The 24244-nt window shown below is 39.7% G+C and overlaps 2 protein-coding genes across 3 annotated transcripts in view; one reads left to right on the top strand and one right to left on the bottom strand.

Moving 5' to 3' along the window:
* cacna2d3a (calcium channel, voltage-dependent, alpha 2/delta subunit 3a) overlaps positions 1-24244 on the bottom strand; it is a 121951-nt gene that overhangs the window by 10054 nt on the left and 87653 nt on the right. Inside the window, exons 26-29 of the mRNA XM_056422484.1 lie at positions 5218-5279; positions 4722-4766; positions 4566-4628; positions 2107-2177 (exon numbers count right to left, since the gene is read on the bottom strand). Of these exons, the coding sequence (XP_056278459.1) occupies positions 2107-2177; positions 4566-4628; positions 4722-4766; positions 5218-5279 (241 nt within the window). The remainder of the gene's footprint in view (positions 1-2106; positions 2178-4565; positions 4629-4721; positions 4767-5217; positions 5280-24244) is intronic.
* Positions 17-23619, top strand: LOC130199194 (leucine-rich repeat and transmembrane domain-containing protein 1). Of its 2 annotated transcripts, none has more exons than XM_056422482.1 (5): positions 17-236; positions 15068-15226; positions 20317-20701; positions 20822-21027; positions 21937-23619. In XM_056422482.1, the coding sequence occupies exons 2-5, from the start codon at positions 15190-15192 to the stop codon at positions 22482-22484; spliced, it is 1176 nt and encodes a 391-aa protein (XP_056278457.1). In that variant the 5' UTR covers positions 17-236; positions 15068-15189; the 3' UTR covers positions 22485-23619. The 2 variants fall into 2 exon arrangements, with proteins under 2 accessions (XP_056278457.1, XP_056278458.1); XM_056422483.1 differs by lacking the exon at positions 17-236 and adding an exon at positions 12173-12646.

Genomic DNA, 24244 nt, shown 5'->3' with positions numbered 1-24244 from the left:
ATAAGCTAGAGCTTAAGATAAATTGAATGGTTTCATAGGACGCTAGATGGATTTGTCAGGGAAATATAGCCCAGATAAGGTTATATAAGTCTTGATTCACACCTTATCTGTACTGTTACATGCCTGCTGGGACTTTTGAACTGCTGTGTGGGAGGGGGACGGAAAGCTCTGCTTTAACTGACGCTTTACCTACGCATAATATATCGGATGGATGTGGCAAGAACGGGAAAGGGAAAGTAAGTGAAAGCCGAGAGCTCCCTTAGAGGTTCCTCAAAGTGATGTAGGAAGGTGTGTGTGTGTCTGTGTGCGTGCGGATGATTTGGGGGAATATTTGAGGTGGATATCAGAGGATTTAAGGGCTTAGTAGACCCTGAGGGTGTGAGGTCTGGGTCTGTCTGGCTGAGGTTATTCATGGTGTTCCTACCACACACACACACACACACATACACACACTGTGTGCTTTTTCTCATAGCCTGTGGACAAGTTCCTATATTTGACATGTGCATGAGTGTGATGTCTGAGTGGGCCCAGTCTATCCACAGCCCTGGGCGATGTTCAAACCTCAGTCACAGTACCGGTGACACACGGCTCCAACACACCGCCAGGAACCAATTAGCACTAAGCCAGGCCACATAATGGTGTTAGCAGCAAACTTAGACTAATGCAATATCTGTCGATGAGTATGACCATGGGTGTGTGTGACTGCTGCATATGAGTATGAGTTGTTTTTGCATGGGATCATAACATCATGTTCATTATCTTTATTGATTTATCGTATTGCTTGTTTGTAAAGATGGATGATCCAAAGGAACTCAACACAATTTGTCTTCATCTTGTCTTGAGGCTGATGGATACATCCAAGCTAGCTGCTTGGTGTATACTTTAAGTGGCACACTTGAAAATGTCTTGTTTTGTTTTGTTTTCTCAAGACAAAAACTGTGCTGCAATTTAGCACATTGATTCTCCACTGTTGACATAAGGTTTGGATAAATCCCACTGGATTAATTAGTGTTAAAATATACAATATACATTACTCATCATATTAATACTTAACCAGCACAGTCATATTATTCATTCATCATACATCACCCTTAATTTGAAGCAATCACTTATCATCCAACATTAATGATTCATTGAAAGCACTTGTAGGCTCTTTGTTGGGAGTTGGACTATAAACCAAAGCTGGCAGCTTTTGAGCTTCATCTTTGTGATAAACAGGTGTGGTTGTCTACTTGGGGGGTGGGGGGGGGGGGGGGTGCAGGTGACTTTTTCTTTGTTCCGCCCCGATGCGCGCACACGCCGGCATCGGAGCTCTGCAGCGCGCGAGACGGAGAGCCGAGAAGTGTTAACGCGACACGTAGAGACAGAATGACATGCTGGTGTGTAGAGATGATCAATAACAGAAGGCTGTTTAGTTTAATAAAAGAACAAAGACGTGCTCTTTAAGAAAAGGGACCTTACATTACTTCTGCTGTAATCTGGCGCGATAGAGAACATTACAGGGGGCGGGCGGAGATTTTTTTTTTTGAACTCAAAATTGTCTGGGAGCCATATGCCGTCACCGGAAGAGCCATATATGGCTCGCGAGCCATAGGTTCCCGACCCCTGTGCTAGACCATACCAGCTTGACTTCAGTCAAACTACAACATACAGTATGTCTGTGTGTGATTCTCTGCATTTCTACTCTGAAATACTGGGAAAGTTATCCTTCAGGGTTATATTTCTAAATGATTTGCAGAATGTCGCCACCCACTGCTCCTGGCATTTTCCAGGAGACAAGGTTCCACAACAAACAATATCTGTCTGAATGTGTGTGTGTGTGTGTGTGTGTGTGTGTGTATGACTTAAAATTTCTACTAATTCCTCAGTTTCAGGAACAGATTTGCTGTAATCCCCTAACGGAGATCTCTGCTGAGCGAGGGGTCAGAGTTCAGCAGTGAATACCTCAACACGATTGGCCAAGTTAAGAGCTGTCAGCACGAGGGAAGACATGCTCTCATTCTGTGGCCTGCCGGATATTATGCACATACATTTACACATACTAATACATACACTTGTGCCGGCACACATTCAAAGAAACGCACAAGTGCCGTTTGAAATACTTACCTCTTGAAAGAGCCCATCTGCAGAAGCTTACTCATCACAGCCCCTTCTGCTTCTCCAAAGAATTTCCCTGTCTGAAAAAGATATTTTATTTAATAAAACTAGAATTACCAACACGCTATTGTATGTCTCTGTGGTTTACATTCATGTCTGTCCAAAATGTCATCACTTCATCTTATCTTTACCCTTTCAGACATTCGTGGGAAGGTGTCATAAGCACATTAATTATTGAGTAATGGCGAAAAACATGTTTTCTTCGGTCATTGTGACCTTCGACCATCAAATTCAATTTGGCTAATTCTTGAGTTGCAAGTGGACATTTTTGCCAAATTTGAAAACATTTGCTCAAGATGTTCTTGCGATATCATGTTCATTAGAATGGGATGGACATGAGGTCAGTGACCTTGACCGCTGACCAACAAAAACTAACCAGTTGCAAAAGGTCATTTTGACTTTGCACATGTACATAGGGAACGTTTATGCTTTAAATTGATACATATAGCAAGATATTATCATAGGAAATATTAGGGAGAATATTGATATTGTTGTTGATGTGTTATGAAGCAAAGGGGTAATGTCTACTCTATGTATATGTCAATGGCAGAAGTAATGTTCATAATTGTATGTGTGTTTATGATTATATGTATGCCGCATGAGAATGAAAGTTAGTTTATTGTTTCAATGTTGACACATGAGTTGGAAGCCGGTTGAAGTCTGTGACGTTGCTTGAAGCAGGAGAGTGACATGTGGGACTTTTATTGTGAAAGGGAACTTTCATCACACAGCTGACCGGAAGTAATATTGGTTGCGGGATCATGACGTTTGACCCGGCTATTTTATGACCTGTTTTATTACCTGTTTATGACCTGGCCGTAAGCCAACAGAAGTGTAGCATGCTGAACTGACCAATGGAACTAACTTTTAGGATTAAAAGGTGTGGTTGACTTCTCTAGACGGTCGGAAGGTTACAAGACAGTTCCCTATCAGCTACTTTGCTGTTAGTCTGTGGCGTAATATTCCGGTCGGCCCTACGATCGTAGCTTCAATTTACTGCTTAGACTTCTTGCCATTAAATATTGTTAAACGTATCTATCGCATTTAGATTCTCATTTTATATCGAGCACGGGACCTCCAGTTTGATACACCATAATACAGTTCACCTTTGAGTCCAGGTATGTCTCTATCTACATACGGCCATGGCTGGGCCAGTGCAGAGGCACAACAAGTCATACAAAACGGATCAACCCCTTAAAACCCCTTAGAAGCTCTTACAGGTACAACGGTCCAAATCGCCAGACCCTGAATCACACAGACAACATCGCACAATGTGAAATGATCTGATCCCCTTCTGCTCCGCCAAAGAAAGAAAAAAACACAATGCAAACACACTTTTGGGGTTTTTAGAGACACAACTAAGAATTAAATCTCCCACATAAACGTCATTACTCTGTGTGCTACACCCCGCCACCCCTCTTCCTCTGCCATCATTTCCCTTAACACAAGATGCTATTTTAAAATAGTTTGTTTGGATTTCTTAACATTCGAGAAGTTTTATAAATTAAACGTGTTATCCATTTTCTGAATTCATTAATTGTTTCAACTGTCGGCCCAATGTGATCCAAGACTGCTGGTGCCTGACCTCCTGCCTGTCCAAAGTGTAGCACACCTGGTGATGTCACAGTGACAAAGCTTTGAAACCATTAGCTTCCATTAGCCATATCAGATGCAGAACTGGGTAGGTGAACTACACCCTCCATCCCTTCACCTGGGATGATGATAATCCCAACATCCACCTCTGAAACGTCCTCCTACTTACACATTCTAGTAGATCCTCCAGCCCACCCGGTCGGACCGACTGACTATTATGACGTCTCAAATTAATGTTACCTTGTTGGTCACAACAATGAAATTAAACAACTTGACAAGTTGAACCCTACATAACACATACATAAAGAACTGGAGCCAGCAAGTAAGCGACGCATAAAAAGAACGAGCAGAATAAGGGAAGGGCAGTGACAGCCAGCGGTCTGGTTTTTATATGAGACAAAGCCAGAGTGACAGCATGTCTGGTGACATCTAAGCAGAGGCTATATGCTAGGGCAGAACCATGACTGCTTGAGAGCAGTTCAAGCAACAATATGCAAGTGATGCAGGGAACATATTTTAATTATAACAGGAAAACAAATACAAGAGGTACAGTAGATATGCACTGACTCCATCCACTCTGATATAATCTGACTTCTCTGTATAATCTCATTTGGCAAACTCAATTGTGTTTATAGCCCAGTGTTGTCAGAACAAGCTGATGTGCTAATAGCTCCTCTTGAATGATAATAACATCCAAATGTCCCTTGGTTTAACTGGCATGAAATGTGTAGATTTGACTGTTATGCAATCTTTTACATTCATCTTGCATGATCTGGCTCTGTGTGTGCGTGTCTCTTTGTGTGTCAGTGTCTTACCAGAGTATAGTCCTCCGCTACCAGAACAAAACCGTTGTTGTCAATGAGGTAGCAGTTAATGTTCTGTTAAATATTTAAAAAAATGTTAAAGCATTTGTAAGACGTAAAAGTGACCGAATCTTGCATAGTTGATGGAGAAAAGGAAGGCTGACCTACCTCATCATCACAGCTTATGGAGCATTTTCCATCCAATGCTGCACACTGTACGATAAAAACAATAAATCTCCATTGTGTATCTGGGTGTCACACCAAATATTTCAGCTGTTTATAGATTCATAGATTGCTTTTGTCAGCTGACTTTACTTCCTTCCAAAATACTTTTTGAATAGATAAATGGACTGAAACAGACTGATGACCTTTAAGTTTTAAAAGTTCAAAAGATGTTGTGGGTCCTTGAATAATTAAATATTCATACAATGTCAAGTTTTATTAAAGTATAACCTTGCATACAACAAAATTATGTTAATGAAAAGCAAATACTATCTACTTTTTTTCAAATAGACTTGACTTGTTTTGTTTATTTTGTATGTATGTTAAACTACTTTTATTCGTCAGTGCAGTTGGCAAAGTTAGAATAGGTTATTTAGGTACCAGTGTGCTTGTGTTGTACATGTGCATATGTTAATGTTCAGGGTGTGTTGTGTGTGTTTACCTGTCTGCTGGCTGTCCAGAATTTCTTCTGAAAGAACTCTAATTTCATCTGGATGCCCACAGCTGAAAGAGAGACAACACAGTCACAGACATGTGTGTTGAAGTGCAAGTTCACTGTAATCTTTATCACAACAGAATGAATCTCTTGGCAGGAGAGATATTATTTATATAAACACAGAGTCAAAGTGCAACTTTCATTCACCCCATCCGGGGACAAAGGTGCACAGACATGTCCATGACAGTGAACCCTTGCAGGACAAAAATCGTTAGCTAAGCGTTATTTGCGGGAGCACAATTTATCCAAATGTAGAGCAGCCACAGGTAGTGTGAAGAATGTGGCATTGGAATCAATTTAAGGGGATATATCATGTTCATAGGTTCATATTTGTTTCTATTTTTCGACTAAAACATGTTTACGTGCTTAATGTAAAAACAAAACCGTTGTATGACATGGTTTCTAATCTAGACAGCCCACAAAAAAACGACTTTGTTGTCACAGCTTGTGAGTTGGAAGTCACTCATAATAACCACATGTCTGTGCACGAGTACTGAACAAGTTAGTTTTTTATGATATGTCTCCTAAAATGTCAGGGAAAATAAAAATAAACTACAAATACATTGATTGGCCATGGTACTCTAGAAAATTGTAGACTTTATCCAGCTGGCAATTAATTATTAATTAAAAAAGGTAGTTTATTATTTTTTGCCTTTTTTATGTCAGAGGTATGAAGGTATTTCACACTAAATTAAGAAAAATGCAAAAAGCCTGAATGCAAGGTGTGTTATACATATATTTTCAAAAGGCAGAATCAGCACTGGAGGCATAAACATCCCACACGTAACAACGAAAATAGAAACATAGTTCAAAAGAATGTGAAATAGATGGATAAATACATGTAATAAGCACCAAAAAAAGGCAGTAAATTGAAAGAGCGTCTCAATTCTGGCTACAAATTGCCAAGCACACGTTTAAGTCGTCAAATACCACTGGTTGGTCAGCGCCTATTGGCCAGTGCTCCTTGGCCTTAGAGATATAAACAAGAAGTTGGGTTTAGGCAACACAACCACATTTAGTGCTTTAGGAAACGATCATGGTGGATGTAAACTTCATTGACTGATGACTCTCGTGACCACCGAGTGACGACCGATGCATGTAACTAGAATGTCACTTAACTCAAAGGACCAACAAAGCTTTACGTTGGAGTTAGTTTAAAGCCCAGTGTGTCGCATACAGTTGATAAAGAGAACCTCCGTGTGTCAATCTCACTGATGAGCTGGGAGTAAGAATAGGTTCAGATATCTTGAAATACTAATGTATCTTTAAATTGATAGCTATTAAAGAGGAAATAATTTGTGGGATTAATATTGATATCTTGCTATTTTGTTATTGGTATCCAGCCATCATTAATACTGGAGTCAGTGCTGTCTTTCTGTCATATTATTAATATAATACAGCTTGTCAATTATATTATATACGTAATTAAACTATAATTAGTTGGAATGCTTCAGCAGTCCAACTATTGTTCTTGTCTTCTTAATGAAACTTCTTTTTATTATTATTCTATTTCTTCCGTACCTTTTTTGTCCCTCTTCTATATATATATTCAGCTATTTAAACAATTCAAATCATAAAAAATTCAGCTTCTTCAGCAATAGAGGGGAAATACTTTTCATATTTAAAATGTTTAAAATTTGTGTATCTTTAAATACTTTAATGTTATTTTTAATTCATCAGATCGTATGGAGAAAATCTTCAACTCTAAAAAGCTTACAGTATCTTCATATTTTGAGCAAATTCAGCTATTTAATTTTTTTAAATGTTCATATAGCCTTCACCTATTACTGTATATTTTCAAATATTTGTTATCTTTTCAAATTTTCAAATGATTAATGTTTTTATGGAATAAAAAATGAATGGGATCCAATGGTGGAAATCTTCAAATCCGCTTAAACTTGTTCAACTTTAAAAGCTTACAATATCAGCATACATTCAGCTAAAGAAACAATTCCACTGTGGCAGCTGTCTCCAATTTGGCCGTGGCTGCTGGTGATTGGCAATCAGTCAGCAGCCGAGGCCGCCCTCATAAAAGCTCTCAGGTGAGAGTGGAGCAGGAGAGTGAGCAGAGGTGCAGTGTTGCGGTCTGCTCTGTGTTGTGTGAACCACAATAAAGAATATGTTGTCAAACGGAACCTCTTTGGTCATGGCTGATCCTTGGTGCTTTTGGGGGAAACCCGCGGGTAACGGCGTGAGAGCTGCTACATCCACCTTTAAAATGTTGACCGAAGTGTTAGCTATAACTTTATAATTCATCTTCTTTTGATAGCTCTTATCCCTGTTATAGTTTTATGTGTTTTTCCGCTCCTCCTGGAGTTTTCAATGGGTGTGTGGGGGGAAGTCTAGATAGATAGATAGATAGATATTTTTTATTTAAGGAATTTGGTCGATGTCAGTAGCAACAGCAACACACAAAAAACAAAAACAAAAACAAAAAGAGGGGTTAGGGTGATGGGTGAACTGTTGGAGTGAAACTGTTGTAGAGCTCAGCAGGAAGCAGGAATGTTCTCCTGTATCTCTCCTTGTGGCAGCGGAGCGTGAGGAGACGTCTGGAGAAAGTAGAGCTGTGATGTCAAAGCTAGAGGGGACAGTTGCGTCAGGATCATGCGGAAATTATTTTTTTATATCGTCACTACGGCCACAATTCTTACATTTTAGGCATTAATTTCTGGTAAAGTAGTAGAGAATATTGTGCTTGTCATAGACATGTGACTATGGAATCCAACAGTTTCCCAGATTTTTCTAGAGAAGACTTAAAGAGGGAGGAAGTCCACCTTTCTCCTCAGTCATCTCCATTGAAAACCTGACGACATTTACACTTTTTTTAAGGAAACAGGAACATTTTCTGAACTGTGATTAAACTCATTTCTAAACCTAAAAAACATTTAAGGACAGGTAAATGTTCACAAAAGCCTTGAGCATCTCCTAATGTAGACATCTTTAGGATCAGATTTATGGTTCTGTCAAATCTAAATGTTCTGACCGGTTGCTTTCATCAGATTCAGAGCTGTTTGTCTCTCACTCACACAGGTGTTTCACTTTAGGCTAATCAGAGGTGGATCTCACACACACTCTTGTTTATGATACATTGTGAACCCCACACACACAGACCAACGTTTCTGCATGTGTGGCCACGTGCGCGTGCGTGTGTCTTTAAATGGAGAGATATCAGAGGAGAACCATCTTCAGAGTTTCTCAGGTCACATTAACTGTTGCCTTGACGCCTTGATGACCCGGTTCAATTCATTCACCCTCTCCGCGGTCCGGTCCATTATGGTATTAACAATGTTAACCCTCCTGTTACCTTTATATTTACTTACATTACCTTGATATCATTATGACCCCCTAAATAAAAAATCAGAAAATTTAAAAAAAATAATTTTTTCCAAGTTTATGTGTGTGTTTTTTGTTTTGTTTGTTGTTTCCCGAAAACCGAACCGACATTAAACATTATTGATCAAATCATTGACCCGAAAGGCGACGAGGTTAGGTTATTGAATCGGGTCAAATGAACGAAAAGGCAACAAGGGTTAAACCCACAAAAATAACAAACATATCGGTGTGTTCGGCTGAATCTTTCCTCTCTATTGATTCTACTATTTTGGTGATTTGATCATGTTTTTTGACAGGGTTTAACAAATGCTTTTGTAGAAAATCCACTCAGTGTTTAGATCTCGTCTATCCTTCACCCTGGTTTCTCCCTCTCTTTTTTTATTTATCTTTCTCCTTCTGATTCTCAATTTCTTTCTCTCTCTTGTTCTCATGTCTGACTTTTCCCCCCTCTCTCTCATTTCTTGGATTAACTTTTTTATAACTTTTTGTAACTTTTGAATAACTTGTAATTACTTTTTTTACTATTTTGTATCTTTTTTATTACTTTGTAACTTTTTTTATATGGAAGTTAGATGGTTGGGGCTGGTGTAGTGGCAATTGCTGTCGCCTCACAGCAAGAGGTTTGTGGGTTCAATTCCCGGTCGGGGCAGCATGTTATTACTTTTTAACTTTTTAACATTTTTTATAACTTTAACTTTTTTATATGGAGGTTAGTTTTTTAGGTTAGATGGGTGGGGCTGCTCCTGACTGAAGATTAATGCAGACTCATACCAACTAAATTACTTGGTTATTAGCTGTATTTGTTTTTCATATTGGTTAAGAATGAACCTCGCTACTGTATAACTTAGTTCCCTTCTTTGTATTGCTTTATTACTTTTTAAATTGTAAATATTTTTTAAAAACTTTTTAAATTAATTTTTAACTTTTTTAAACTTTGTAATTGATTTTTTAACTTTTTTATAACTTTTTTACTTTTTATGACTTTTTAGTACTTTTTACATTTTAAAAACTTTTTAAAGAAATAACTTTTTAGTACTTTTTTACTTTTTAATAATTTTTAATAACTTTTAAACTTTTTTGTAACTTTTTAATAATTTTTTATAACTTTTTAAAAACTTGTTAGTACTTTCAAAGAATTTTTTATAACTTTTAAACAGTTTAATATCTTTTTAGTACTTTTTACTAATTTTTTATAACTTTACATTTTTTATGACTTTTTAGTACTTTTTAAATGTATTAAACTTGTATTTACTTTTTAAAACTTTTTATTACTTTTTCATTACTTTTGTACTTGTTATTACTTTTTTATTACTTTTGTACTTTTTATTACTTTTGTACTTTTTTAATACTTTTGTACTTTTTATTACTTTTGTACTTTTCCATTACTTTTGTACTTTGTATTACTTTTGTACTTTTTATTACATTTGTACTTTTTCATTACTTTTTACTTGTAATTACGTTTTAATTTTTTTTCTTTTATTATTTTTCATAACTTTATTAATTTGTATTACTGTACAGTGATATTGATCCAATAACAGTTATATTTTTCCAGTTACAGCACTCAAAGAACGATATAAGCCCTGCTAAGAGATGACACATTTAAATATGGTTTGATACATTTAATTAAATTAATTACACAAATGAACATATTTATATATAATGGATGTAACACAAAATGTAGGAATTCTTTCTATTATTAGATTTTTTTAGGTTAGATGGGTGGGGCTGCACAGTGGTGTAGTGGCTAGCACTGTCGCCTCACAGCAAGAGGGTCGTGGGTTCCTTCTGTGTGGAGTTTGCATGTTCTCCCCTTGGCAGCGTCGGTTCCCTCTCCAGCTTCCTCCCACAGTCCAAAGACATTCTCATGCTAATTGATCTCTAAATTGCCCATAGGTGAGAATGTGAGTGTTAGTGTTTTTGAATACTTTATTACATTTTTAATACTTTTTAACTTTTTAACTTGTTTTAACTTTTTTATAACTTTTCATTACTTGCAAAGAGGGGGCGTGGGGGGTGGTCCTTCTGTGAGGACTTTTGATGTTCTCCCTGGCAGCGAGGGTTCCCTCTCCTCTCCCTCCACAGTAAAATTGATTGATAATTGGCTGTAGGTGTGAATGGTTTTAAATTTTATATTACTATTTAACTTTTTAACATTTTGTATAACTTTTTTACTTTTTGTAATTTTTATAACTTTTCATACTTTTTTACTACTTTTTTATATTTTTATATGGAGGTTAGTTTTTTAGGTTATATGGGTGGGGCTGCACGGTGGTGTAGTGGCTAGCACTGTAGCCTCACAGCAAGGTCAATTCCCGTGGGGGGGTGTCCTTCTGGATTCTGTGATGTGGCAGCGGTTCCTCTCCCAGCTTCCTCTCCCACAGTCCAAAGACATTCTCATGCTATTGATCTCTAAATTGTGTTTTTTTTACTTTTTAACTTTTTTTATAACTTTTTACATTTTTTTTACTTTTTTATAACTTTTCATTACTTTTGGACTACTTTTTATCTTTTTTATTACTATTTAACTTTTTTATATGGAGGATTTTTAATACTTTTTTTTTTTTTTTTTAACTTTTTTTTTTTTTTTTTTTTTTTTTTTATTTTTACTTTTGGACTACTTTTTTTCTTTCATTACTTTTTTTTTTTTATATGGAGGTTAGTTTTTAGGTTAGATGGGTGGGCTGGCGGTGTGGCTAGCACTGTAGCCTCACAGCAAGAGGGCTGTGGGTTCAATTCCCGGTCCTAAAAAACATTTAAGGACAGCTAAACGTTCACACAAGCCTTGAGCATCTCATAATGTAGACGCCTTTAGGATCAGATTCATGGTTCTCTGTCAAATCCAAACGTTCCGACAGGTTGCTTTCATCAGATTCTGATCTGTCTGTCTGTCATACAGGTGTTTCACGTTAGGCTAATCAAGGGCGTATCTCACACACACTCTTGTTTATCATACATTGTGAACCACAAAACATACCAATGTGTTTGTGTGTGGTCCTTCTGACTCTCAATTTATTTCTCTCTCTGGTTCTCATGTCTGACTTTCCCCCTCTCTCTCATTTCTTGGGTTGTGATTCATATCTTTGAATATTGAGATGATAAAGTTGTGCTTATCTTTTCCAGTTATACATTTCCACCCAAAATATTTGTGCTTCAACACTTTCAGCAGGAAGTTTCCCTTTTTGATATCTTCAGCTATTTTCACCTATGTTCAGCTTTTTTAAAAACTATTTCAGCCAATTTCAGACATGTTCAGCTATTTCCAGACATTTTCAGTTATTCATCTCATATTTCAGCTATTTCCAGACATTTTCAGCTATTTTCAAACCTTTTTCAGCAATTTAGTTTTTATTTTACAGCTTCAAGCTTTCAGATGTTAGCATTCCAATGCATTTTCAGCAGGAAATGCATTTTCTAGTTATTCTTATATTGCATTTGATCATGTTAAATTATTTGAATCCTATGCACATACTGTATACACACATAGCTATTTGTATTTTAGAATCATGATTAGTATTATTATACTGTATTCCAATTAACCGTAGGATATAAATACAATAGTTGAAGTAAAGGTAACATTGTTTTACAGTTAAATGCAATGTTTCAGTAAAGAGACCCTTGTCACTGTTTGTATGATATTGCTTGTAGAGAAACAGATATGGATACAGTGAGTATGAATATAAATAGGATCCATATCAAAATTAATATTCTCACTTCAAGAAAAATGTCAAAACGCCTCAATAAATGTCAACATGTAAAGAGAAATGGTTTGCACTTCTTTTAGTGTGCCTGTGCAATCGTGCTGCTGTGGCCTGTTTTAGCCCTCGCCCAAAGGAACAGGTGCAGATTATCTCGTCATAAGCTTTGCCAGATCCTTTTCAGCAGCCCACCATTGCTACACCCACATGGAAAACCCAGGAGGAGAGGCTAATTTAAGATGCAACAGCAATGGAAACGCACACGGTATGAAACCAGGGAGAGCCAAGATCAAAAAGCCAATGAAAGATACAGGCTCATCTACAAAAAAGATGTAAAAGCAAAGGAAGTAAGTAGTAAAGATAAAGAGGTGGAATAAGTTGTTGAAACACCATCAAATAATACATTTCTATGAAATTGCATAAAATTAAACAAATACATCTATATTCCAGGATCTGTTCATCAGTACCAGTACCAGCAGTATATGAGTTTACTCTATAACATTGTATTAGAGGTTAAAAGTGCATTCATGCTGGCTGCTACCTGGAAGTTGGCTCAGAGCAAAAGGAGAAAAGTCCAAATCCGTCTCACTAATGCTCAGATATTTTCTGTAGTATCGAGTAAAATTTAATTTCCTGAGGCATGATTTAAGAACTTGGGGGTATTAATGCCCTGAGCTGGGTTTATAAGCGCCATCCCAGGCAGGGAGAGATGACAACCAGTTTAAATCCTACAGATTTTTGGGATTCCAATAGGGATTGCATAAACAAATACATCCATCAGCACATGGATGCATCTGAGTATGTAGATGCTTGGGCTCATATATGTGCTGGAGAGAGGGCGGGCACAATGGTTTCGGTTCTTTCTGAGCGCGAGTGCATCAGTTGACATTCCACTGACAGCACCTTAGAAACAAGCATAAACCCACATTCAAGTCTCACAATCACACAGAGCTGTCTGAGCGATGTAGTGATTTGAAAATTTGGTGGTGCAATCCATAGCAACACAGCGCAGGGGCGGATCATGTCAAGATGCTGAAGAACATTCAAAGGATGAGCCGAAGAGGAAGCTGTTGTTAAGGATGCCAGCAGTCTACAAGACTCACGCTCCAGTGACTTTTCCATCCAGTGTGTTCTTGCTGGGGCAAAATTTAGACTAATCGTTGTTGCAAAATCAAAATAAATGATTTAAATGATTTACAAAATGACCAGGCACTTCATTGCTTTGTATCTAAAAAAGCATTTGAAAAAAAGACACATTTTAAATAGCTCTCTGAACGAACCATGAGATCTAATAGAAAGATTCATATTCAAGGCATGCAAACCATCCTTGTAGGCTGCCCTTACGGCCTTGATGCCACATGCATTTAATGTATCACATGAGATGCACATGGTGATAATATATGACGATCAGAGCAGGAATAGAAGGGCATGCTTTTTTTCTCTTTGCTGCCATTTTTGGATGTTGCAGTCTGTACACATCAACAATATGGGCTTTTAGCAAAGGTGTCATCACACATTTGAGGATGTATTTGCCGACACAGGTGCTCATGACCACTCAAGTGTGCCTGTGTGTGTGTGTGTGTGTGTGTGTGTGTGTGTGTGTGTGTGTGTGTGTGTGTGTGTGTGTGTGTGTGTGTGTGTGTGTGTGTGTGTGTGTGTGTGTGCAGGTACAGGACTCGATACATCAATTGGCATCTCTTCTTGTTTGTAAAATATCTTCATGTGTGCATGAGTTGCTCAAGGCTGATTTCTGAAACATTTACCAAAATCAATCATAGGTAATAAATAACATGTGATGCATATTGACTTAATTATTTTCATTCTGTCATATACAGTAAATAGTAGTCATCCCCATCAGCAGAGGAAAGGATATACATTTAGATGGACTGGAAGGCAAATACCAGAGAGGTCACAACAAGGCTAAGTCAGGTAGTAAGCTTAATCATATTTATTTGATCATTAATCACATTCTGTCTCCTTTTTTGTCATGTTTTTACTTATCCTTATATTGACCCATGAGGTCTTAAAGGCTTAACAGTCAATCCATTTACATGACAAAAAAACAACTGCAACAGCTTAATAATACCCTGCAGTGTGTGTGTGTGTTTGTGTGTGTGTGTGTGTGTGTGTGCATGCGTATGTGTGCATTTGTGCATTCTGTGTTGCTGTGCTGGGGGGGTGTTCTGCCAGCCTTTCAGCCCATGGCTCATGCCTATATCATCAGAGCGTTCCACAACAATTGGCTTCCTCCAAATGTGTTCTCTTTGTCTTTAAGTGTTTTAAGCATTTGTGGATGCGACACAACACAATCCAGTTCTAATTTTGTCTTGTTCAAATCTTGAAAGAGCATTAGGAGTTAACACGAATGTCAGCGTACGTGTGTGCGCTGGGATTTAAGAAGCTGTGTCATCTCCCAGCTGTCCCCTGGGAGATGACACCCCATCACATTTCCCAATGGATTTATTAGAGGAGCTGAAATAAAATAAAATCAAGCAACAAAAGAAAGGGGAATATAAACGAGAGCAAGAGAGAGAGAGATAGAGAGAGAGCAAGAGCGAGAGAGAGAGCCAGAGAGGGAGAGAGAGCCAGAGCGAGTGAGTGAGAGAGAGAGAGAGAGCTCCCTAACTCCAGTGATTCCCAGGCTGGCAGTAAGCTCTGTGTCTGATCTGCCCGCTCTGATGGGGTTTCATGCCCGTGAAGGCAGTGTTTGCGATCCTGAGGGCAACGCAGGATTCTCCTGCTGATCACGGCCTCTCTAATACCTACAGATTCACCATATCAGCCCCCAGAGATGAGAGTCCGGACAGCTAATCTCGACCTACTACTGACGGCCAATGGATCATCCAATGACAGTCACTAGAATCCATAAAGGGAGCTAAAAGAAGATTTAATGCAAGCGGCTCAAGAACGACTGGCAGATATGAGAGGTAGGAAGAATATCAAAATGATTGCTTTTGTGTATGTGTGTGCTAGTATAGTACATGTGCATGGCTAGGGGGGCTGCTATCAACTGCTAAGTCTAGTATGTTGTGTACACTGTTGTATAACTGAGTGAAATGGACTGCTCCTTGCTTACAACAGTTCCTGAATTAAAACTGTCAAATGCATAAATGTCAGCAATACAATCGCATTGTTACTGTTATAGTTGTATTATATCATCGAGTGTTTCCTGTTGTACATAGGTATTAACATTGTATCAAGGTGATTTAAAGCAGTACGTTATATCATGTCAATACAAGCTTTTCTGTCTGTACTTTGGGCTGGAGGGACACATCAGTGCAAAGAGTCATTCTCCTGTGTTGACCTGATTACCTTCGCATTGAAAATGCCGGAAGGTTATGTTTTGATCGCCGCGTATTTATTTATTTATTTGTATGCGTGTTATTCGCAAATCTCAAAAAGTATTGAACCGAATCGCATGAAATTTGGTGGGATGATTGTTTATTATCCGGGGACCAGTTGATTAGATTTTGGGATCGATCGGGTCAAAGGTCAAAGGTCAAAGGTCATGAACAGGTCAAAATCTTTCGCAGAACTCAAAAAGTATTTAACCGAATCGCATGAAATTTGGTGGGATGATTGTTTATTATCCGGGGACCAGTTGATTAGATTTTGGGATCGATCGGGTCAAAGGTCAAAGGTCATGAACAGGTCAAAATCTTTCGCAGAACTCAAAAGTATTGAACCGAATCGCATGAAATTTGGTGGGATGATTGTTTATTATCCGGGGACCAGTTGATTAGATTTTGGGATCGATCGGGTCAAAGGTCAAAGGTCATGAACAGGTCAAAATCTTTCACAGAACTCAAAAAGTATTGAACCGAATCGCATGAAATTTGGTGGGATGATTGTTTATTATCCGGGGACCAGTTGATTAGATTTTGGGATCGATCGGGTCAAAGGTCAAAGGTCATGAACAGGTCAAAATCTTTCGCAGAACTCAAAAAGTATTGAACCGAATCGCATGAAATTTGGTGGGATGATTGATTATTATCCGGGGACCAGTTGACTAGATTTTGGGATCGATCGGGTCAAAGGTCAAGGTCAAAGGTCATGAACAGGTCAAAATGTTCTTGAATCGCATGAAATTTGGTGGGATGATTGGTTATTATCCGGGGACCATTTGATTAGATTTTGGGATCAATCGGGTCAAAGGTCAAGGTCAAGGTCAGGGAAAGGTCAAACTCTTTTTTTACCATAGCACGATACATTTTTGTCCAATTGGCATGCAACTAATGCCAAAATGTTCATAATTCAATGCCCGATCTTGTGATATGCGAAGGTATGCGCTCTACCGAGTGCCCATTCTAGTTCCAGAGCTGCGGTTACAATGCTCCACTGAGCTGATGCTGTTTTTCTGTGTTCATGCATTGTTACCTTCGCATTGAAAATGCCGGAAGGTTATGTTTTGATCGCCGTGTATTTATTTATTTATTTGTATGCGTGTTATTCGCAAAACTCAAAAAGTATTGAACCGAATCGCATGAAATTTGGTGGGATGATTGTTTATTATCCGGGGACCAGTTGATTAGATTTTGGGATTGATCGGGTCAAAGGTCAAAGGTCAAAGGTCATGAACAGGTCAAAATCTTTCGCAGAACTCAAAAAGTATTGAACCGAATCGCATGAAATTTGGTGGGATGATTGTTTATTATCCGGGGACCAGTTGATTAGATTTTGGGATCGATCGGGTCAAAGGTCAAAGGTCATGAACAGGTCAAAATCTTTCGCAGTACTCAAAAAGTATTGAACCGAATCGCATGAAATTTGGTGGGATGATTGTTTATTATCCGGGGACCAGTTGATTAGATTTTGGGATCGATCGGGTCAAAGGTCAAAGGTCATGAACAGGTCAAAATCTTTTGCAGAACTGAAAAAGTATTGAACCGAATCGCATGAAATTTGGTGGGATGATTGTTTATTATCCGGGGACCAATTGACTAGATTTTGGGATCGATCGGGTCAAAGGTCAAGGTCAAAGGTCATGAACAGGTCAAAATGTTCTTGAATCGCATGAAATTTGGTGAGATGATTGGTTATTATCCGGGGACCATTTGATTAGATTTTGGGATCAATCGGGTCAAAGGTCAAGGTCAAGGTCATGGAAAGGTCAAACTCTTTTTTTACCATAGCACGATACATTTTTGTCCAATTGGCATGCAACTAATGCCAAAATGTTCATAATTCAATGCCCAATCTTGTGATATGCGAAGGTATGCGCTCTACCGAGTGCCCATTCTAGTTTGTATATGAGTTTGTTCATGAGTAAGTGCACACATGTACCAGCACATGTGACTGAATGCAGTCGTGCATACACACACACACACACTCTAATTTCACTAACAAGGATGCAATTAACACAGGGCACACAACAGCACGCTAAATCCTCAACGCAGCCATGTTCTGATTGTTTTTGTTGACGCAAGCGACATATTATCATAAGAGCAAACCCGCCCACAGCTGCTGTACCAAACTAACACCTGAGATTAGAGCTGGGAGCATCTGCGTATTTCCAAGCCTGTAAATCAAAATCAACTGTACGATGTCCACCAGCCAGACAAAGACAACATGATTACATACTTGTGAAAGAGACACTGTCAGTCTAATTACTGGACTATGTTACAATATGGTTTAATCAAAGAATAGGGGAGCAGTGGGAGGGAGGCATCAGTATTTCTCAAGTCATACTTCGGCATAACAGCAGTTGTGTGACCACAGAATTTAAACATTTCAATTGTGCTGTCCCTTTCAAATCAAACTTCCTCAATGATTTGATTATTACAGTTATTAGCGTCACAGTGTTTCCTAAAATTAAGTTTCAAGTCACCATACATAGAGCTGCTTCATTACACTGGCATAATATAGGCAAAGATTATTGTGCGACATTTCCCCAGAAACAGGAGTAGAAAAGATAACTCCCGTTTTAGAAAACATTAAAGAAACCCAATTAGCAACATGGCTGCTGAACTTCTCAGAAGAACATGTATGCCTGTGGAGATCAACATGGTGCAGCTCATCAATCTGTTCAGGATCTATGAGTGTAACTTGTGAGCCAGCTTGTGACTTTCATTTACCTGAGCCTCAAGCTAGCCCAGCCAATGCTATAAATACTGCTGTAATGCACCAGAAGGAATGTGCATGTGAAGTCATCTCAAAGGGAATCAGACACCCAATATCTTCTGCATATGGATTTATGTGTGGGCGGAGTGTGGGTGAGAGGTTACATGTTTAAGGGCCTCTGTCTAGGGTTTGGTAGCAAGTGGGAGTTGGCATATTAGTAATAACTTTACTTTCTTGTGTATTAGACAAAGAACAGTACTATCTGGGCCAAAAATGAAAAGGCTGTATTCTTTGCCAAAGACTTTCCAAAGCATTTGTATGCACTGTAATGTTTATTTTCTGTAACAAAGACTTGTATCTTTTTCAAGATTCAAGATTCAAGATGTTTTATTTGTCACATACACACACAGGGTGTGCAGTGAAATGAAAGTGGCAATGCTCAGCAGGAATGTGCAAGGGCAACAAGTACACACTATTTACAAATAAAAAACAACACAATATTTACAGTAAGTGTGTGTGTGTGTGTGTGTGCCTAAGAGGGGCAGTTGTGTGGGTCTATGTGGGGGTCCTGGTGAGGTCAGAGTTCACAATCCTGATGGCCTGAGGAAAGAAACTCCGTCTCAGTCTCTCTGTTCTTGCAGCGTGACTACGGAGGCGCCTGCCTGACCGCAGCAGCTGAAACAGTCTGTTGTTGGGGTGGTGAGGATCCTTCATGATCCTGCCGGCTCTGGTTCTGCACCTCCTGGTGTACAAGTCCTGCAGGGTGGGGAGTGTAGTTCCAATAGTGCGCTCAGCCGAACGCACTACTCTCTGCAGAGCCTTCCTGTCCTGAGCGGAGCAGTTGCCAAACCAGGCTGTGATGCTTCCTGTCAGGACGCCTCTACAGCTCCAGAGTAGAAGGACTGAAGGATCCTCTGGGAAACTTTAAATTTCCTCAGCTGCCTGAGGTGGTAGAGGCGCTGCCTTGCCTTTCTCACCAGAGTGTCTGTGTTTGTTGACCATGTCAGATCCTCGGTGATGTGGACTCCCAGGTATTTATACCCGCCACCCTCTCCACAGTAGTCCCGTTAATCCCCAGTGGTGAGTACGTCCTCTGTTGTTGTACCCTCCTAAAGTCCACAATCAGCTCCTTAGTTTTGGTGACATTCATGATGAGGCTGTTGTCCTGGCACCAGAGTGACAGATCAGCAACTTCCTCCAGGTAGGCCTTCTCGCCGTTGTCGGAGATCAGGCCCACCACCACTGTGTCATCCGCAAACTTGATGATGGTGTTGAGCTGAACCTGGCCACACAGTCATGTGTGTACAGGGAGTACAGTAGGGGCTGAGGACGCAACCCTGGGGGATCCTGTGTTCAGGGTGAGGGATTTGAGGTGTGTCTGCCCACCCTGACCACCTGTGGCCTGGCGGTCAGGAAGTCCAGGATCCAAGCACACAGGGGGGTGTTGAGTCCCAGCTCAATCAGCTTGCCGGCCAGTCTGGAGGGGACTATGGTGTTGAAAGCTGAACTATAATCAATGAACAGCAGTCTCACATAGCCCCCCCTCTGGCTGTCCAGATGAGAGAGTGTGGTGTGCAGTACCTGGGAGACAGCATCATCCGTGGATCTGTTTGGGCGATAAGCAAACTGCAGCGGGTCCATGGAGGAAGGGAGGAAGGCGCAGATGTAGTCCTTTATCAGCCTCTCAAAGCATTTCATGACCACCGAGGTGAGGGCCACCGGTCGGTAGTCATTCATACATGCTGGAGAAGCATTCTTGGGCACAGGGACAATAGTGGATCTCTTCAGTGAAGGCGGTCATTGTGGCAGTTGCAGACTGTGGTGTGAATGTATACACTTATGTAATAGTCGTGTCGGTTATTGCTGAAAGATATCACATCTTTAGTCAACCTAGTTGCAAATGCACAAGAATATGTTTAGGTGTATTGTCTAAAAGTATGTCCCCCTGTCTCCACAGTGGTACTGGTGTGTGCCCTGCTCTCCCTATTCTCGTTGTCACATGCCTGTCCAAAGGAGTGTAACTGCAACAGCAACACCAAGGTGGTAGACTGCCGAGGTCGAGGCCTGTATGACATCCCCCGACGACTGCATCCAGACACCCAAGAACTGTATCTCCAAGATAATCGTATCAGGGGCCTGGGATCAATGGCTTTCCGAGAAATACCGCTTGTCCGCATTCTCGATCTATCGAATAACTCCATAACATCCGTTTCACCGACTGCCCTGCTTGGTCTCAGAACTCTACAGCGTCTCAACCTGGCCTACAACAGCCTGAGAGAGCTTGACAAGCGGTTGCTTGGGCCTATCCGCTCGCTTTCACACCTTGACCTCTCACACAACAGGTTAAGCAACAAAACTGACAGATCAAATGTTGTTATTTGTCAATTGTCAATAATGCACAGTGTAAAATGTATCTTACCAATGTATCTTACGTTGTTTCCTTGCCATGGCCCTACCTGCAGCCTGTGGGGTTTGCCAGGAGCTATAGGTGATAGTTTGAGGAACCTAAGCCACCTGGGGCTAGCACACAACCGGCTAACCCGATTGGACCGCTCCATGTTGGAGGCCCTGACCCATCTGGACAGCCTCACACTACGAAGTAACTCCTGGAGGTGTGACTGTCAGATCATGGGCCTCAAACTCTGGCTGGAGACCTACCTCTTTAAAGGTTAGACCACTAGTAGCTCCAGGTAAAAGATGCAGCAATGTCTAGAAAGTTAGAAATTAGAAATGAATCAACTATGTTGTAACATTAACAATACAATAGGAAAAGATATTTTAACAATTAAAATAGATGGACTTCACATGTTTACATATGTTGCGCTTGCAGGGATTTACATAGTGGAGTTAAGAACAGGCCTTTTAGATGCTGGAATGAGTGTGTGTGTGTGTGTGTGTGTGTGTGTGTGTGTGTGTGTGTGTGTGTGTGTGTGTGTGTGTGTGATGCTGTTTGGTGTGAAGCTGTGGATGAAATGTAGGGTGTTTAAGCTTTTACTATTGTGGGTTGCTTTTTTGCATTAAAACTATTATCAACATCTGATGAGGGCTGTGGAGTTGACCACATGCACGTAAGAGCTGGATTGGATGATGTGTAGTGACGACTTATAATATTTAAAGTAAAGTAAAGTTAGATGACAATATAACACTGCAGCTTTATTGTAACTTTATCAGAAGCCAGCTGGTTAATCAGGCAGGCTGAAAGAAGGGTGTGACAGAGCACACTCAACATGAATATTGAGCCAGATGAATAATAACAGAGATTTAAGATACAAACAGTGGGAAGCTGATGAAGTTTGAACTCTTTTGCTTTTTTTGACAACAGACTTGATTAATTGAAATCCAGTGGTTAAAGTGGTAATCAAATCAAACTTGCTAATAATAAATATCTTGAGTAATGGGCTGGTTTAGGCTTAACTTTGATGAGAACAACTGTGGCCTCCTGTCAAAAAGAAAATGGACAATTTACATAAGGTAATGTTCTTATAATACACAATAACAGACTGATGCATGCCTGCACTTTTCCTTCCTGACCATCAGTGGGTCTCCTCTAAACTAACTGTGTAACTCTGATCCCAAGGTGGAGTGGTGGATGAGGTGCTTTGCTCCCAGCCAGAAGAAATGAAGGAAAAAGACCTGCAGAAAGTACCTTACCAGCTCTTCCACACCTGCATGACCACAAGCTACCATTACCTGTTTGCTAACATACACCACTTGGAGAATGAGAGGCTACTGCGTGGCCACACCCATGGTAACCATGCTCATCCCTCGAGCCACGCTATCCATGTCCCCATGGCAATGGGGGAGGGTTTCGGTGGTGGAGGAGGAGGAGTAGGAGGAGGAGTAGGAGGAGGAGGAGGAGGAGGGGGTTTGCCAGAGTGTGAACCTAAGCAGAAGCACAGGCCTGTCAACTTGCGCCATGCAATTGCCACAGTAATCATCACTGGCGTCGTGTGTGGGATTGTGTTTCTCATGATGCTGGTTGCAGCAGTGTACGGCTGCACTTATGCCGCTATCATGGCTAAATATCAGCGGGATCTTAAGAAGAACGAGGAGTTGGCAGCAACACAGAGGGCGGATCACGCCACTGCAGATGGGAAGGAACCGCTGGAGAATGCTATCGCCTAAGAGATGATAACATGAACACTGGACCTAAAACCTGGGCCTCAACCCTTTAACCTAATCTGCTATGGATGCCATGTGTGTGTTATTGCATGTGTGAGAAAAAAGAAGAGAGTGTGGTTCTTTATGTATGTGCATATGCTCCTTTCTGAGACTTGGGTAGCTAAACTCCACAACTATTTGACTATGCACTGATGAGAAGAGTACCTTCTACTGTATGCGGGTTCGTGGGGCAGGCCAAAGAATAAAAAAGGAATCAATTCCATTTTTTTGAAAAATGCATATCACAGATAAGAACAAATTGCTATATATTTATATTTGTGTACTTGTAGGTATGCTAGTAAAGCTCTCGTATTAAAAAATGGATTTCAGAATTAGTTTCCTTTTGGTTGTTGTTTATAATTGTGAGTCTGATTTTGAGATAACTCATCGTAGGCAGCTGCTGTCATTTAAGTAAAGTTGTTAATATCATTGATGTGAGAGTATGAGAACAAAAATGAGTGTTTGTGTAAGTATTTAATTTGTTCATGTGTGTGTGTGTGGAGATGTATACTGTATACAGAAAATGTATAAAGAATTTAAGAGTCCGTGCCTAATAGCGTGATATAGTTTTGAGAAGGATATGTGTTTTCTTAAAGGATATTTTTCTGACAACTAAAGTGAAATTTATTGAAGCAATAATGAAACCAACAAAAACAGCAACAAAACCTGGTCTCAGCCTTGTTGTTGTCTGATAACTTTAAAGCTTTATGAGTTTGAATTATCATCCTTCTGCCCACGCCTACATACAAAGACGTTTAGATCTTCAGTTGTTAACGGTAGTCATGTCATTCAAATTGAAAATAAAGGGAGGTATTTTACCTGATTACTATATGTCTACTGGCAACTAATTTAAAAAGGCATGAACAATTACTTGGAGAACGTATTTTAAACCCTAATCAGCAAACACAGATTTCTTCATTTGCTCTGTATATTTTTACATGCTAAAATAATAACTTTTATTTTTCTTCAGATGCCATTAATTACTTAACTAATAATGGTTTTGGGATGACTCAATTTGCATTTTGCTCAGATGTTTGTATTTTACAGTATTATATAAAAAATAAACAAGTAATCTTGAAATTAGCAGACATTGCATACATATTGTTGCCCCTCTCACTGTAATGTGTTACAATTCAAATTATTTTGGATTTTGGATTCATTAACTTTCTCTTGAATCATTATTGTGTTTCATAACCTGTCAAGAGGAAATGGTGAAACGCACCCATATTTCTACAAAAATAGTGTGAATCACAGTTGATATAACCTATATATTTAGCTATTTATGAGAGAATATTTACATTATATATAAATATGGATATTGCCCAACCTTCTTTTTTTCTGATAGAGTTCACTGGTTAACTGTAAAATAGCTACTTGTGATGTGTTTAGTTATGATCCATATGTCGATGATTTGCCATCAGCAGTGATTTACAGCTTAGCCAGTGTGGTGTGGAGGCTCATGAATGTACACAGATGGCTTTGGTCTTAACGCCTGACCGGAGTTTTGTAGCTTTGTATATTACGGCAGCAGACTCGCTGCACGTGGCTGAGGATGTGACCACAAACGCACACACGCTGGAATACACACGCGTGTATGTACGAACACGGTAACATTGTGACTCAAGTGATGTCTGCAGGGCCAGTGGCGTGTGATGTCATCAGCCTGTCCTTTTCACTTAGTGTATCGCGTATTCACAAGTCCACAGCTCAGTGGAGCACAGGGC

This window comes from Pseudoliparis swirei, chromosome 9, assembly GCF_029220125.1.
Source record: "Pseudoliparis swirei isolate HS2019 ecotype Mariana Trench chromosome 9, NWPU_hadal_v1, whole genome shotgun sequence".
NCBI classification, from domain to species: Eukaryota; Metazoa; Chordata; class Actinopteri; order Perciformes; family Liparidae; genus Pseudoliparis; species Pseudoliparis swirei.
The sequence above is the reverse complement of the archived record's forward strand: the minus strand, read 5'-3'. Positions and strand labels throughout refer to the sequence as shown.